General features: G+C 38.5%; 1 protein-coding gene across 3 annotated transcripts in view; it reads left to right on the top strand.

Annotated features, from left to right (window-relative positions):
• The first annotated feature begins 751 nt into the window (after positions 1-751).
• Positions 752-17619, top strand: part of LOC104474149 (solute carrier organic anion transporter family member 1A2) — a 174455-nt gene continuing 157587 nt past the window's right edge. For 2 of the 3 annotated variants that reach the window (XR_015259738.1, XM_010118445.2), the window contains exons 1-12: positions 2662-2749; positions 3771-3869; positions 4971-5112; positions 6816-6948; positions 7839-7945; positions 9622-9768; positions 10076-10174; positions 10650-10883; positions 13008-13172; positions 14814-15009; positions 15697-15862; positions 16929-17113. Coding sequence is in view for 2 of the 3 variants with exons in the window: in XM_010118445.2 (XP_010116747.2) it covers positions 3810-3869; positions 4971-5112; positions 6816-6948; positions 7839-7945; positions 9622-9768; positions 10076-10174; positions 10650-10883; positions 13008-13172; positions 14814-15009; positions 15697-15862; positions 16929-17113 (1634 nt within the window). In the remaining variant the exon portion in view is untranslated. Of the gene's footprint in view, positions 853-2661; positions 2750-3770; positions 3870-4970; positions 5113-6815; positions 6949-7838; positions 7946-9621; positions 9769-10075; positions 10175-10649; positions 10884-13007; positions 13173-14813; positions 15010-15696; positions 15863-16928; positions 17114-17619 lie in introns of those variants that run through there. The other variant, XM_086756567.1, reaches the window with a different exon arrangement.

Raw genomic sequence — 17619 nt, 5'->3', positions numbered from 1 at the left:
GTACTACACAGTCCCTAACTGTGCAGTTTAATTCTTTATGCACTATGTGAAGTGGGTATCTTCCAAAGACAAGTCTTCTGATTACGCGTCTGTCTTTCTGGTTGCCTGTGGAGATTTAGTCCAGTAGTGGAGATGGCTGGAAGAGGCAGTTGTGGTGTTACTGCTAACTAACTTCTTAGCCTGTTATAAATATGTTTCTGACTCAGTGCAGAAGTGGAAGGAATAAGATCCTGTAAGGAGGGTTTTTATTGACCTCTTCCCCGAAATTTCAGTGGACATTGCAGGCTTATGAGTAGGATTTGAGTGTAGGCGTTTACGTGATAGCTGGTAGGTCAGAACCCATGGGCAAACTTTTGCACAAATATAGAGTCTCACCCGGCCTCCACAAATTCCTCAAGTGGCTTGTTACAAAACTTAGTCACAATGTGAAAACCCTAGTTGCACAGGCTGCCTCTCCTCTTGCTGTTGCTGAAAGAGGTACTGATTGATGTTCACTGAAGGAGATCATATCCTTACAGCTGTGCTGATCCTGTGTTCAGGGCTGGCCTGGGCAGCTTAGGTTAGGGCTTGCGACTGTAGTTCCACAAATATTTGAGCTGACATAACACATCACTGGTGCTCAGATGAGTAGGCTTCACTCTCTGTCCTTTCCTGCTTTCACCCCCACTTTCTCCTCTCTTCTCATGTTCTTGACCCCACTTCCCTGCTCTTTTGCTTATGTGAGTGTGACACTTGTTGAACCATTCTGCGAGCCAAATCAGCTCAATACCTGGAAAGCAATCTTTTTCCTGCATGAAATTTCTGCCCCTTTAATGTGTTGAAGAGCTGGGAGAGGCCAAGAGTGGAAGCAAAGTAAGCAACAGGAATGTACAGCGGAGAGCAGGGAGATGGGAGAAGGGAGTGGGAACACTGTTGGTTCATCTTTAGGCACAGAAATGGTAGTCTGAGTTCTAACCTGGATTTAAAGTGTGGTGTAAACACACCTGAACTGAGCGAGTTATGCACTTACATCTCTGATAATCTAGGCTGTTAGCCTGGTGTTAGCTTCAGTACCATTTCACCAAGTGTGACCACAAAAATATTTTAAAGGTGGGGAAGGCAGCCTCAGGAATATAGCTGGAAATAATAATTCTATTTTGTTATTCAATTAATAATCTTAATAATCTTCCCAGTAAAAAATGAAATGAAATGCATAGTTATGCTTTGATGGAAGGTAATAATAAATAAAGGCAAACATTGCCTTTTTGTCGTCTGTAATTCTATGAGGGGCAGTGTGATGTTTCTGATGCCCCAAGAGAAACTTGGGCAGAGGTTACTGGCTGGTTTCTTTTAGCACCACAAGAGAAAACCTGTAATTATCCAGATGATATTCCCTGTGTATGTCAGTGAAATGCAGGGACTGGTATAGTAAGAGACAGAATCATAGAATCATACAATGGTTAGGGTTGGAAGGGACCTTCAAAGGTCATCTAGTCCAACCCCCCTGCAAGAAGCAGGGACATCCCCGACTAGATCAGGTTGCTCAGAGCCTCATCCAGCCTGGCCTTGAACATTTCCAGGGATGGGGCTTCCACCACCTTTCTGGGCAACCTGTTCCAGTGTTCTATAACTGGCATTGTAAAAAATTTTTTCCTAATATCCAACCTAAATCTACTCCCCACTATTTTAAAACCATTACTCCTTGTCCTATTGCAACAGGCCCTACTAAACAGCCTCTCCCCATCTTTCTTATAGGCCCCCTTGAGGTACTGGAAGACCGCTATCAGGTCTCCCCAGAGCCTTCTCTTCTGCAGGCTGAACAGCCCCAACTCTCTCAGCATGTCCTCATAAGAGAGGTGCTCCAGCCCTTTTATCATCTTTGTGGCCCTCCTCTGGACCTTCTCCAACTGGTCCATGTCCTTTTTGTGTTGGGGGCTCCAGAACTGGACACAGTACTCCAGGTGGGGTCTCACCAGGGTAGAGTAGAGGGGCAGAATCACCTCCCTCGACCTGCTGGCCACGCTTCTCTTGATGCAGCCCAGGATGTGGTTGGCCTTCTGGGCCGCAAGGGTGCATTGCTGGCTCAATTAGCAATCCCATTGCTAACTCCTAGAAGCAGAAGAGGACAGACCTAGAAGACTGCAGTCTTTGTTCTATTGCTCGCCTTTTGGCATCACAGGTGGGCTACAGTCTGTATAAATCAATATTAAGATAAGGCATAAATGATTCCCTGGGATATAAACTTTTATGTCAAATTGCCAAGAAAGTGCAAAGCTGTACAAGCACAGTTTAGTCCTGTGATTGAACACAGTTTGTGTAAGCATCTTTAAGCAAAGGAGAAACACAAACTGTTTATATATCGTAGTTAGTTGTCTGAGTTGCTGACCACCTAAACTTAATTGTAAAGTAAGTATTCCCAGGAATGCTATAATAATACGCCACGCTTTTAGAGACTGAAAATGAGGAGGTAACTGTAGAAGGAGTTAATGCCCATGAATTTGCTAGGAATCAAGTTAGTTAAGAAACACATTTGAGAGGATTAACATTGTTGTAGAAATTAGTGTTTGAAAAGATTGACTGGAGCGGTGTTGTGCTGAAGAATGTGAAAGGCAATTCAGTCCTATTGGTGTGCTTGTCAAGGACAGCTTGCTTCCCAGCTGTGGCTTCATGAAGTGGAAAACAGAGAAAAGCAAGTGCTGCAAGATTGCACTTGGAAAGTGTATCTGAGAAGAAAAAGTGGAAATTAATCTGTATTCATCCCGACTGTAAGGTAGGGCTCTGACTTGCTGTGGTTTTCTTCAGCTTATCCCATCAGGCAGCAGGAAACTATATTGAATAACTTGATTTAATGAAGCTAATGACTGCTTGTGGCAGTCCTTAGAGATAAATCTTCTTTGAACTAGTGTTCTTCCTGTTTAACCCATTGTGCTAACCCTCAGATGTGTAGGGGCTTTTACAGGTAAGTATATTCCAGGTCCCTGGAATATATTGCTCCTTCTTTGAACACATTTTTGGGAGATACATAAGATGTGTAAGAAAGTGGGTGGCTTAGTGCTACCAGAAGTTCTAATCATCAAGATGGAGAGGTCTAAAAAGTAAGCAGACAAATAAAGAAGGATGCTTTTGCAAATCTTGGGGGGCGGGGGAAGCGGAATGAAGTCTAATACGTTTCTGTTCAGAACTTAAGTTTGTCTGGTGGTTTTGGTTTTATTTTTTCTCTTTCTAATTTTAATGCCAAGAGATTAGTCCCAATACATTTTATATTAAAGTTAACAAATTTACACTAGTGTCAGTGGAGGAGGGGAGGGCTCAACAGAACATGCAGAGCAGAACTAAATGTCCTTTTTATGGCTAGCAAGGACAGGTAGAGTAAATAAAGACCATGGAGACACATACATGTCAGTCAAATGTCCTGTCTACCACAGTGGTCAGTGGTCAGTACCAAATACTTGTGAAGAGGACTGAAAAGCTGTATTACAGACAAATTAACTTGCCCTCAGAATGTCTCTTTTCTCTGTTCTTTGATTATTGGTTGTGTGCTGCTGATAGCATTCATTATCTGATGAGAAGCAGCTAGCTGTTACATCGTTGACCTTCAACATGTCAAATTGTCTTGATTAGAATAAAGTGCATAGGCTTGTAGCTTTTTTTGGAATCCAGTTTGCAATTATTTAAGGCAGACGCTCAAATATCTTAGAAAGAAACTGTTTTTTTTTTTTTTTCAAACGTGGGATAAAAATATTTCTTTTTCTCTTTTGCATTTTCAACACTGTGATGGGATCATTGGACAGACTCAGAAACATACATCAGGATCAATTAAAAGAGCCAACATGAAAGAAGCAGAGAAGCCACATGCAGGGGACAAATTCTGCTGCATTTCCAAGCTGAAGGTACAGAAATATTTTAGCCATTTTGAATGCACGCACAACTGTAGCTGCTTGCACTTATAGTGGTTTGATAGAAGTTACACTCTAGACTAAATGAATGAACAAGCTCTGTTTCTTTCCTTATCCTTAACTGAGGTCGAGTAAGTTTGTAAACAATCACATGTTGCTCTTTATGTCCCTGAACTTTACACTCTGTGGTGTGTTTGAGGTATAGTTCATTGCTCCTTTGAAGCTTCACCTCTGAATGTGTGTAATCCCCTTAGTCTAACATGTTTACCCTTCCTTCTTAAACCTGTGACCCGAGCCTCACCAATTGTGACATGGCAGTAAAAGTTGGCTGTTGACATATCCTATACTATTTGAGTTGTCAAGAGGTGTGATAAAAGGTTGTAAAAGAGCTTGTTTTAATAGTAATTCAAAGCCTAAATATATTACTTATGTATTGCAGCAAACGTATTTGAAAATACTATAGATTTAATTTCATAAATACTGTTTATTAAGAACCTTAAAGTTAAAAGGATTTGAATACTACTGCATATATTAATATTTTTTTTTTACTGTCAGTGCTACTAGATTATTGTAAAAAGGACACACTATTTATTCCTTCTGTTTGAAATTACTTCTTCTGGGCTCGTGACTTCTACTGAGATGGGAGAGCAGATACTTGGTCAAGTAATTAGCTCAAAGGAAACCATCTTAGTCTTGCCAGAAATTTGTCGTTCAGATGAGGAAAGGGTGCGAAGGTCTTTGCACCCTGGTCTGGCGGCAGATGTTTTGCAGCCCTGCAGATGGCAATATTGCAGCAGTCACACGGTGGGAGAGGCAGTGCTGCGCCTGTCTTGGTTGGGGAAATGGGGCTTAAGGTTTCTGAAGGCAGTCGTGGTCAATGGGAGCAGGTGAAGAACAAAATCTTTCCGTTTTTTTTTTGTGGTTTAGTGAAGCCATCACTCCGTGACAAGGATAGATGATGGGATTTACACACGTAACAGTGGAACAGAACTGTTCACTTGTTTTACCTGAAAGCACATCTTTGGAAAACAACCACAGAGTATTCTTAAATATAGAATTTTGAATTCTTTATGCATTCTCCTCTTTCCTTCCTAGGTATTTCTGCTGGCACTATCAGTTGCGTTTGTTGGTAAAACGATGTCTGGTGCTTACATGAACAGCATGTACACACAGATAGAGAAACAATTTAACATTCCGGCTTCTTTAGTGGGAATCATTAATGGAAGCTTTGAAATTGGTAATCACTCATTTTAATATTTCTTATTCTTTGAAAATATAATATGTTGGCTGAGCATGTATTAGTGACTCTCATGTCCATAGCAACCTGTCAATTACTTTAAGTGACAATAATGACCAAGTCTATCCTACCATTTCAGCTGGTACTTAGTGTCTTGGAAACTAACAGGACGACTTAGATGAGGCAGTTTAGGATTAAAAGCTGGTTCAGCTAATTTCTGCAGTATAATAAGATATGACAGAGCAACTAACAAAATAGAACTAGTTTATGAGCTTTGTGTTGAATCTTACTGAACAAAACAAAAAGATTTTATAAACTTTGTTTGAATTTAAGGTCCTATTTAGTATTTTAGCATTCTTTCAATCAGTGACCTCAAAGTTGTTTGGAGTGGATTGTCTCCTTACTCAAACTCAATAGTACTTCAAGATTTCATACCTGTATGACCGTAAAGAAAGTTTCCAATTCTACTTTTAGTGACTCTTACCTCATCTATCAGTGAGTTTTATTGCCCAGTGACAGGCTTATGTTTGTCATTGTCACAAAAGCCAAACAAAAGGCTTAATAGCTTCAAACTCATCTAAATAGAGATCCTCAGAGGACGTCTTATACCCTTAAAGTCACAGGGTGGGTCTCTATTATCTCTGGCTCAGCTGAGGAAATGGTCTGCACAGGCTCATATACACTGGTGGCGAGGGGAGATAAGGCTCCTTCTCCCCCTTTTTCTGGTCTCCTATGTCTGCATGTACAAGAAGAAGAAACTGTTTGCAACACTGTGCTGCTGCTTGCAAAGCAGTCTGATGGGGCAGCTCAAAGTTATTATAGAGAAGAAATATTCAGAATATAGTCTTGCTTTTGATAAGGAGACTGTAAGAAATATGAAATGGCCAAGATTAATGAAGTGGTATGTAAAAGGCTTGTTATTTTAAATAAATTATCCTCTTATATGCAGTTTTCTGTAACAAGTTGTGGCATTCTTGTCTCTGAGGATGTAAAATAAATTGTGAATTAATATTTGAAATGATTAAGAGTCAGTGTATGTGGCAGACATAAGTAGCTTATTAGGACCGTGTAAGTGTACATCTTGAAATGTCATTCAAGCCACTGGTTCAATACAGTCTGTCTAGCAATCACACATAAGAAAAGATGTTATCTTTCAGAGCAGGATGCTTATCACTCAGAAACATGGTTTTGTTCTTTTGGCAAAAAGACCACAAAATTAGTAGGTGTACGATTACTAAAATTGTTATTTTTATGGGGCCTTATTCATAATATGAAGCTTGATTCTTTTCTTAGTTGCATAGCAATAAATGAAGAGTAGAGAAAATCAACTGATTCTGAAGTAAAAGTGGAGAAGAGAATGAAGATTTTTACCATATTTGTATTTTTAAATGGTACTAGGTACAAAAATCTGTGGTTTTTAATTACTCTCAAACTATTACTGAAATTAATACTATTATATCATTCCTTTTTTCTCTATATGTAATCTTGTGTGTACTATTTTCAGTACAAAAAACCCTTGCATGTATATTTCTGTGTTTTCCCATGCATTGCAAAATAGAGTATCTTAGGGGAATAACTTCCTAAACCAGCCATTATTCTGCAGCCCCTGATGTACTCAAATAGGTGTACTGAAATTTCTGTTGCACTTTGTATCTTTTAAAGGATGCCTTGGTTTGTAAGTATGAACCATGTTCTTTTTGCAGGCAACTTGCTGCTGATAGCATTTGTCAGTTACTTTGGAGCAAAGCTTCACAGACCCAGAATAATTGCTTTGGGCTGCACAGTTATGTCATTTGGATGTCTTTTGATATCACTTCCTCATTTCCTGTTTGGAAGGTGAGTATTTTGCTTAGCTCACAGCAGCTTCTGTGATCCTTACCTGCCTCAATCCGTAACTTCTCCCACTGAAATGGGATTACTTATTGAAAGAGACATTGCTAGGCATGGGTATGGTATGATAATTGTAGAGCAGCTTGTTTTGTTTCGTTTCTGAGATGGCTTCGAAAGTCAGTCATCTCTTCCTGAGGAGAGTGACCCCTCTGCTGGGTGCCTTGCCTTCTCCTTGTGCTACCTCTTGTGTGGACTCCCTGAAGAAAAAGCAGCCTGTGATGCTGTCACATAAGCTCTTATCTACTTGGATGGGCAATACAAGATTATTTTTAAAGATATCTTTGGTCTGGAGCCTGAATCATATCTGATTGTTGTGTTGGCAAGGCCTTTACAGACCATAATGACTCTTTAAACGCTTTTTCACTATTTTTATTTGGCTGAACAAATTAGACTTGCCTATATTTTGATCAGTTAGATATCTTTTGAGAAAATAAGATCCTCTAATTGTGTTATGCCCAATGTGATTTGGCTCTGACAGCCTTGGTGGTACCCTCTGCTTAGGGTCCACATTTGATTAGAATGTATGAAGAGTAGGAGAGAAGATGATATGAGGGATTTCATTAGGGTATTTCATCAACTTCTACTGAAGAATCTGTTACAAGATTATGTTAGAGGCTAGATAGCAGTCTGGATAGAACACTGTGTTGGTTCTCTGCTACAGTTCCTTTGTTCCAAGCCTGATTTTTTACTGAGACTCAGTTACCTTTGGATGTGGGTTTCTTCTTCCTACAGCTACGCACTCTTCTTATAGGTAGCTTCATTACCAAAGTACAGATCTATGAGGTGCTTCTGATATATTTCTTCTTAACCTCTACATGCTTCTTTGATTCAAACAGGTATCATATTGAAAGCAGTATTTCACCACAGGAGAATTTTTCAGTTATGCCTCTGTGCCTTGTTAATCAAAGCTCGTTCTCTCTACCTACAGAGGAACCATCAACAGGTATGACTCTTTGTATGTGTGCTAATACTTATTCCTCATTTTTTATAGTGTTTAAGTAAATATGACTTCATTTTTTATTAGCAATTACTTCAGGGCCCTGCTTTTGACCAGTACTTTTCGCAGGCATAAAAATTAGAGGTCAGGAAATTTCCTAGCCGCCTTCTTTAGTCTGGATCTCCAGAGCTGTAGCTTTCTTTCATGCAGTTTTCATAGTATCCAAATAGCTCAGTTAACATCCTGTCAGTCCACTTTGGTGGAATATAACACCAGATTGTTCTCACAAATGTTCCTCTTTTTGACTTGAAATGCTATGATACTGTGAGGAGGTGGGAAACATATTTGGACAATGGGAAAGGGCATCAAGATACTTTTTCACTGTACCACACAATAAATAAAAGAATGAGAAATAGAGATAGAGCAAAAAAGTAGATCCCACTTCCTTTTAGAGAAAAGAGAGTTTAAACTAGGGTGAAACTTATCTGGTAGACTAAAACATGTATGTGCACTAGCAATATATATATGAAGTAAGTAGTATGAAGTCAAAAGGCTCAGAGGCAACTATTAAATGATCACACACAAAATCCTCACAGTGAGCATGGGATTAATCTCCTGAGTCTTTAGCTACTTCAAAGGGAGGCATTTAGTCTGAACCATCTCTTTAGGCTCCCTTGATAGCTGGTCAAGGGAGACTACAGAGTTCTTGCAGAGTGTGTCCCTTGCTGTAAGGACATTCATGCTCTTTACTTTAGGGTGGGTCAGATTACCTCCTGGATGTGCTTACTGACTGTTGGAAATCCAGATAATTGGTGGATGGCAAAAGTTAGGTGAGACGAATCTCACAGTTAATTGTTATATTTTGCAATGATGTTTGATCAATGTGTGCTATTGTATATACACAGTGACATCAAACTATAGTGTTGTACTGTAATTTTCTGTGTCTCCATTTAGTAATAGATGTCTCTTCCAAGCTTTCCAAGACTGTATGTCACTTAAGGCTTTAATTTTCCCATCTTCACAGGGAAAAATTGAGGAAAGTGTATACTTAATAGCACTTGGTATTAATCTTTCATTTGAAGATTTCAGATACTGTTTTTCTTCATTTAATACATGCACAAGTTAAGGTACAGATAGGCAAAGCATTTTCTTCTAAATTACACAGCCATTCAATGTACGCATCAGAAGTATCTACATCTTGCCAGTTTGTCTAGGAGGAGGCTGTGGGAAACAGTGGCAAATGCTTTGCTGAAGTCCAGGTAGAAAACACCCTCTGCCCTCCTCATGTTGACAGAAAATATTACTTTGTTGTAGAAGGTGATCAGACATGATTTTTCATCCCTTCATCACTGATGTTCAGGCACTGTCTCCTCTCCACTGACATACAAATGGCAGTTTTGGTGAGGGAAATGAGTAAAGGGAAAAGCCTAGGTTATGCAGTGGTTGGACTGGCAGGTGGTTGGACAAGATACAGGAAGGGATTTAAACTGTACTCCAGCCAGTGCAATAGCTTCTTCCGGTTCTGGAGCCTTTCAGGTATTGTGACTACTTATTTCTCTGTTTTATAGGACAGAACCACCCACTGACGTTGAAGCTGTTACTAAATTCTTTTGTTTTGTCTCTAGAATTTGATTACTAGTTAGAATTAAAACATTAATTCTGACTTCTTATTTTATTCACAGAATGTGAAAAAGAGCCTGGGTCCTTGCTGTGGATATTTGTGATGGTTGGAAACATAGTACGAGGAATGGGCGAAACTCCCATCATGCCTTTAGGCATTTCATATTTGGAGGATTTTGCCAAAGCAGAGAATTCGCCTTTCTACCTGGGTAAATCTACCCTATTGTGATAACTCCTCTTCCCCAAACAAACATACACATAAACAAAAGCAAAAGAGAGGGTTATTATGACTCCCTTCAGTCCAATAAAGGAAGAGAGAAGTCAGACATTAGTGCCTTATCAGAATAATAATAGTGTAGAACTTGTAATTTAACTAGACATGAACTTGTTGAAATGAGGTCATTTTTAGGTGCAAACATCTATTCAGTAGAGCTGTCCTAAACATATATAACAATTCCAAGAAAGGAATTATGTCCAGGTTCTAATTTAGTATGTTTTTTCCTTTTCATACTTTAGGATGTCTACACACAGCAACAATAATTGGCCCCTTCCTTGGTTTGTTGTTGGGATCATTCTGTGCAGAAAAGTTTGTTGATCTGGGATCAGTAGATGCAGGTAATAGATGAGTATATACAATCTTACATATAAATCAGTAGGCATGATGGTGTATTTATCAGCACTAAAAGATGTTTCTTTGCTAATATAAGTTGTCTTCATTTTATCTGAGTTTGCTGATATTTGTTTTAGAATGGAAAATCTGTGTATAATATTCAGTTTAATAAAAGGCCTGAATTCACAAATACACAAATTAATCTGCATATAAATTATTTAATTAACAATTCTATCAACTACCTTAGCATAGGCAAGGACTAGAATTAATTTAATATAAAGCACTGAAATTTAGCAACATTAGAAGACTGAAGACTATTCTCTTTCATCAGCCTCATTTTAAGAATCTTTAAAATGCTTTTAATACATCACATGTCAAAGATTACTAGGAAAACACACAGTGACAGCAAAGAATGTTTCTGAACTAATATAAGATGTTTGAAGTGTGGTTGTTTTTTTTTTTTTTTTTTTTTTTAAATAGAGGACATGACTATAACAGCTACTGATGCCCGCTGGGTTGGAGCATGGTGGCTGGGCATTTTGATTTGTGCCTCACTGAATCTTTTCGCGGGGATACCTTTTTGGTTTTTGCCCAAGTCACTTGTGAAGGAAGGAGAAACCACTCAATCTAAGGAGACGAGTAAAAGAAGTGTAGTACTATTGCAAGAAAATGATAAAAGTGAAGACAAACAGACCGTGTATGAAATTGCTAAAGGCAAGTTATATTGTATTTTGTTTTCCTCTTAATTTAGTCCTTACGATGTGAACTATGTCTGTATATTTTTGTAAGTAAAGAGGAGTCCAAGGTATGAAATGTGTACTCCATTTTTCACCTCTCTGTAGTACAAAGGATTTGCGCAAGGATTCAGAATGGCTTCTTACAGAAGAAGAAAGCTAATTTCATAGATCCAGGCTCTGAATTAACTCCTTTCCCTGTCCTGCATTTCAGGTGTACGTAGATCTGGAGCTTTTCTTCCTGGTAAAGGATTAACACACTGAAAGCTGGTTAAGAATGTTACATCTCCGTGAGCTGTGGACAAGTTGCAGATATTAGTTGCTTGTAGCCTGCATTCACTGTGTAGAAAAGCAGAAAACAAGCACAAGTTCTGTGCATTTCTTGAGTCCAACTTAAAGCCATGAAAGGAAATTGACAGGTGCTTAAGTGTCTCATAAACATTTAATAGCCAGGATCTGTTTGACTTAAATTTATTCATGTTACCTTTGGCAACTTTCACATCTGTGATCTTTCAGATCTATATATCTGGAGGAAGTTATTTTTTTCCTTCCATTTTTTTGTGCTAGTTGGAAACGTAAGTGAATAAAATACATCAAAGGCTATGATCTTCAGAATACTTTCATGATTCTGTATACCAAGCCCAGGGCCCCTTGACAGGATTTTAATTTTCAGAAAGTTAAGTGCCAAGTGCCAGCTACCTCTCCATGGTGTTTCAAGCTGAGTCCTGCAAATTCATCATACCCAGAGTGAGTACTCAGGCCTTGGCTGATGTTGCAACTTCATTTTCATAAACACAGCATCTTTTCCTGCTGTCATGTAGCCTTAAATAAATCCATGGATACAGTACTACTCTGATGAGGAAAGGTTCACAGTTCAGACTGTGGGTGCTAATACTCCAGAGTCCCTTCAGAGCTTATGGTTTCATCATTGTTCCCTCCCTGTGTTGGTGTGAATGTCCACTGTCTCTGAATATCCTCAATTAAGAATCTTTTAATTTCACAGAATCGAGATTCGAAGGGACCTCTGAAGGTCAGCTGGCAGGGCCACTTAGAGCCAGTTGACCAGGATGTGCTCAGATAGATTTTTAATATTCCTAAGCATTTCAAGTTGAAAATAGAAGTCTCTATAGTTAAAATTAATCTTTTCCTCAGAAAGCTCTGATTATAAACTGCATGGCATATATGGATAGCACAATCTATTTATAGTGTTTCAGATATTTGACTCATTTTGCATACAGATCCTCTTCTAGTAAGATACTTGTCTACCTCTGAAAGATATGTCTCTGTCCTAAGTGGTGCCCAATTTCAATGAAGCACAGTCATTGTTTTACAGATGCTTGTTTTTCTGCATAGTTTCTTGACAATAGCTGAGCACATTAATTAATAGAGAAGGTTAGACAAAGAAGAATTTATCTTTTTTTTTTTAATGGTCAGATACTGACTTCATAGGCATTACACAGATAAAAGACTTGTGTAAATTAGTTTCTCAGATGGTTACTTGGCTGAAGAATGGTGGATCTAGACTTTGAGAGCACGGTGGGAATAACTGTGGTCACCTCCCTCTTCAGGCCTTTTCTGCCCCATCACTGACAGTAGCAATAACCAAAATCAATGATTAACTCCCTGAGGGGAGGTCGTCACAGCTATCTAATGGATTTCACCCCTTCTCCCTTTTACTCCCTTTGCACGTCAGATGCAGGAAAGGAGTTTTGGTGAATGCTCTGAGGGCATGGAATGAGAGAAAAAGGAGTAGGAATAGTGAAGGAGTAGCTGCTGCTGCAAATCTGTAGCTGCAAAGTTCAATCACTGCACAGCTAAAAAGTTTCAGGAAACTTTTACAGTAAGACTATTACTGTGGGTTTTTTTTTTATAAGCAGCAGCATGCATTAGTGTATATGTGTGTGTATGCGGCTATCTTAGTGTAGAAGGGTTAGACAGGGCTAAGGAAGTAATCTTTGGACTGTGGTGACTGGCAAAGGACAAGAATTAACATGATCTAGTTAAGGACAATTTCCGTTCCCCTCTTGCCCCCTCAGCCACATTGAGCAATGGACAATTCAATTCATAAACCATCACACTAACTCTTTACGTTATTTCATTCCAGATTTCATCCCGTTCCTCAAGGCTCTGTTTCACAACCCAGTTTATATGTTATTTATATGCATAACTGTGTTACAGTTCAACGCTTTCATTGGCATGGTAACCTTTTTGCCCAAATATTTGGAACAGCAGTTTGGAAAATCTGCATCAGATGCCATCTTTTTAATGGGTAAGTTTGCATTTTGTTTTGCTCTGTTCTACCAAGAAGTGATGTCTCTACACAAATTCTCTCTATTTTTATATATATATATATATATATTCATGTGTAGACGTATACATAGTCATACTAAGGTCAAATGCTTCTACAAATGAGAGATTCCACACAAAGCATTTCTAAATAATCATGTGTTTTCTGCTAAGCATCTCCTGATTTTCTGTGCAGAATTTAATAATCTACTTCCCATTGCTTGAATTGGCCCAGAAAGTTCAGCTGATTAAAACTTGCACCACTGATTTCAAAGAGGATATGCTAATTTGCATCAGGAGAGTGTGGGCCCAATCTTGATTAAAAACTATACTTTAGAGAGTAGATTTCGTGTTCATGAAAATGACCTTGCTAGAACTCTTAAGACATAGGTGGGTTGAATCTATGCACAGCTAAAATTGCCTCTGATCGTCAACACTTTCCATCATCTCCACTCCTCAGGTATTGGTCTTGGGCCTTCTGAAAGCCTCAGATCCTCTTTCATATGCAGAACTCTATGGAAGGAAAACACTGACCAAATAGCTGCTTTTTTTTTTGTCTTTTCTTTATCAGCTTGTCTGTTTTTATGAGTGAGGAGAAGAAGGTGTCATACATTGGGAAATGGTAATGGCAAGTAGTTGTAGCACAAAAATATCCTGAGACTGTAGGAGCCTTTCTATGGTTCCACTTTATCATGCATTAAATTCTGTTCCCTTGTTTAACTGCAGTTATACTCAGTGCTCATCTTTCACAGTAGCTGTATCATTTTCTTTAAAACCTGCCATTCTGCCACACAGAATGTCCCACACCTTATGAATATTATTGTTGCCCTCTGTTACCAGCGTTCTGAAGCTGTGCATCCAAAGGCATGTAACTGTCATATATATCTTACCTGTGCTGTGTTGACATTGCACTGCTGGGTTTTTTTGTCAGATAGACTGTTTTCTGTATTGAAAGATCTAAATTCTGTATTGAAGATCTAAATTCAGGTTTAATAGTCTTCCCTTTTCCTTGCAATCTCCATGCCCACTCAGGTCAAGTACTGTTAGAGAACTGACATTGCCTTGAGCAAAGCCAACCAAGCCATATGATGCTTGTGTAAAACTGCTTCCTAAATGTCTTTCAGTCAGTCTTCGCTTCATTAAAATATCAAACAGCAAAGAAGTGTCAGAGCATGTTCAGGAATCACATATCAAAACTCAAATTCTGTTCCTCCTTTCTGTGATGCTCAGTGTGCACCAAGATGTGCTCCACTAGCTTATTTTCCTGTTGAGTTTCTCCCTCAGCGAGGAAGGCTGTATTGAAACCTTATGGGTTTTTTGTTTGTTTGTTTGGGTTTTTTTTGGTGCATGTGAGTGTTGGCACTAGATTGCAACTCTTACTGCAATTTTCTAATGAGTCACTTCAATCCTACCCTCTACCTCGCTCCCCAAGCAGTTCCCAGCTGCTGTTGGCTTTGGGAGATGTTTTGGCTGTGTAAGGGAACTAGTAGAGACCCATTTCTGACTGTAGTCAAGTTATTCAGTCACAGTTACTATATGACTCTTTGCTGAACACAGGCTTCCCTTATGAGTAGCTTTGGTGATGTCCTTTATTTTAACAAGGAAGTTTCACTTGTTTAAACAGGTATTTACAACTTACCAGTTATATGCATTGGATATTTTTTTGGAGGCTTATTCATGAAGAAATTCAAGATAAATATCTATCAGGCTGCAAATATAGCATTTTGGATATCTTTACTGGAATACCTTATCTATTTTACTGCCTTTTGGACTGTCTGTGATCCTTCACCAGTTGCTGGCCTAACAGTTTCCTATGAAGGGTACGTTCTTTAAGACACAAGAGGACTTAAGTATTAATACACCGAAATGATTTTTCTTGTCAAGAATCAGCCAGGGACTCCTGTCTTAAACAATAAAGTGTATTAAAAAGATATGCAGTTGCATGTCCATATTAATTCTTTTACTAATATAATTATACATTCAAGTCATGTAACTGCAGGTAAAAATAAAAAGTTATTGATCAAATTAGGCATACATGAATGCAATTTCAGAATTACAGAGGGACAAAACCCTTTATTTATCTTACTGTGGTTTACTGGAATTTGATTGCTATTGAGTTATCAGAGGATATTTCATCTGCAGTTTCCTGATTTGAAGCCTGCCATTAATCATTGGGAAGTGTTGTACGTCTGTAAAATGCATATGTAGATATGTATGTAATGCTTAGACAATCAAGAACATGCATGTTATAGATGAGAAAAATGCTGTGAGGTATGCAAAGGTATCTACTAATTGATATATACTATACTATACTATACTATACTATACTATACTATACTATACTATACATTCTGTAGAAAGATAGAAAGGCATGACTCCAGGATAGGAGCATGTAAGTTTGTGTCCTGGATCAACACTTCAGCTAGAATAGAACCTTAAGCATTGCAAATTGGTACTGTATATGTTTCATTACTGAAATATTTATTCATCTTCTAAATGTATTTCAGAATAAAACAAGTTTCCTATGCAGAAAATACTCTAGTTGCTGGCTGCAACGGGGATTGTGATTGCCCACTTAAAATATGGGACCCTGTTTGCGGAAACAATGGAGTCACTTACGTGTCACCTTGTCTTGCTGGGTGTAAAGCGTCAAGAGGAACTGGAAAAAGTGTGGTAAAGCATGTATTTTATTGTGCTGTAATTATGAAATATAGTAGGTGAGAAATATCCATATCAATATAGTATAGGAAATATCCCTATATGTACATTTAATGGGATATATAAGGTGATAAATAGAGTTGGGCAAATTAATTGAGTGGCAACAGAAATTCCAAACTGAATATGAAAATTAGTTTTAGTTTAAATTAAAGAATATAATGAAGAAGACGCCTTTTCTTCTAGTTATTGAAGGAATCTGAAATGCTCAAAATGGAGCAAGAAATTGTTTTCAAGGTATTGCCAGTTGGAAACTTGAGTGCTTAAGAACATTTCAGCCAAAATGAAGTTCTATAGCAGGGACTTAATAATCTCTTTTACTCTGTATATTTAAATAAGTAACCAGATATTACAGAACTTTCATTATCTTAATGAATAATACATTTTCCATAAAAAAATTTCTAAGTCCTAATTAGATTGAAAACAATAGAAAATAATGACTTCACTAAAACCCCAAATCATGCAGATTTTAGAAAGCCTCTGTACTTTACAAATGTTTTAGACAAGTATTAGATGATAGTAAGGACCAGACACTGATGCCCTTGTTCACCTTGGTTGACATTTGAGAGCCCTTATTCTGGCAACAGTCTCAGTGATTTCGGCAGAAGCACATGTTTGAGTGAGAATATTGCATCCCAGCCTCAACTGAACATCTCTGGTTTCTTATTTTTTTGGCTTATGAAAGACCACATACTAGGTTATGATCCATTGACACTGGAAGGACCACATAACCAGGCTGTGCTGGGAAATATGAGGGCTCTCTTGATCATGGCCTCTTTGAGGAAGCGTAGCCCCAGCTGCATAAGAGGACCATAGCTCCCTCCCACTCTCTAGCCCCATAGGCCATATGCAGATGATGGTTGGACTTGTTCCTGGCAGACTGGCAGAGAGGCTGAAGTGCAGTGCTGCACATGTATGACATCCTCAAGTGCAGAAGAGAGCAAGCTAGGTGCCAACTGTGTGAGTTTCACACTCGGTGTGTGAGTTTTGATGAGTCTGTGTGATTAAAATACTCTTTTGACAGGTATTTGAAAACTGTACCTGTGTTGCAGCCTCAGGGTTTTCATCTCAAAATGTCTCTGCAATTCTGGGCCAGTGTGATGGAGAAGAAACATGTGACAAGATGCTTCATTATTTTTTAATATTGACATTAGTCTGCAGCTTCATTTATTCCTTAGCAGCCATGCCTGGGTACATGGTCTTAATAAGGTACAGTAAAATGTCCTTAAGAAACCTACTGGACTTTTCATCTGAGGTCAAGCATCCCACAGGAATTAGAAGTGTGCTAGTTTGTGTATAGAGGGAGGACAAATAGAAAGATCTGATGTAATTTCTGTGCTGTGTTAAGGTTTAGTGTCATGTCAGTTTTATAACCTGTTGTTGCTTCTGGCTATCAGCTGTATTCCAAATTAATGTAGGACTGCTGAGTCAGTGCACCGAAACATTGAGAGGTGTGTGATACCCATATGTTTATTGATCGTGTCAATACAGTGTTGATTAATGCACAACTACCTTGCACTTTGCGCTAGCCTCAGTCCAAGTGGATGATACCAGGACAATAGCTTTTCCTTTTGTGGTTTGTCAGTCCTAGTTAAGGAACTTCAGTAAACGTCACCTAATGACGGTAATGAACTCTTTGAACAAGTGCTCTAATTAGAATTATTTGGGCCTAATGTGATGAATGATTTGACTAAAAAAAACCAGAGGTAAACTTT

Source organism: Chlamydotis macqueenii, chromosome 1 (genome assembly GCF_036417535.1).
Source record: "Chlamydotis macqueenii isolate bChlMac1 chromosome 1, bChlMac1.mat, whole genome shotgun sequence".
Lineage (NCBI taxonomy): Eukaryota > Metazoa > Chordata > Aves > Otidiformes > Otididae > Chlamydotis > Chlamydotis macqueenii.
The sequence above is the reverse complement of the archived record's forward strand: the minus strand, read 5'-3'. Positions and strand labels throughout refer to the sequence as shown.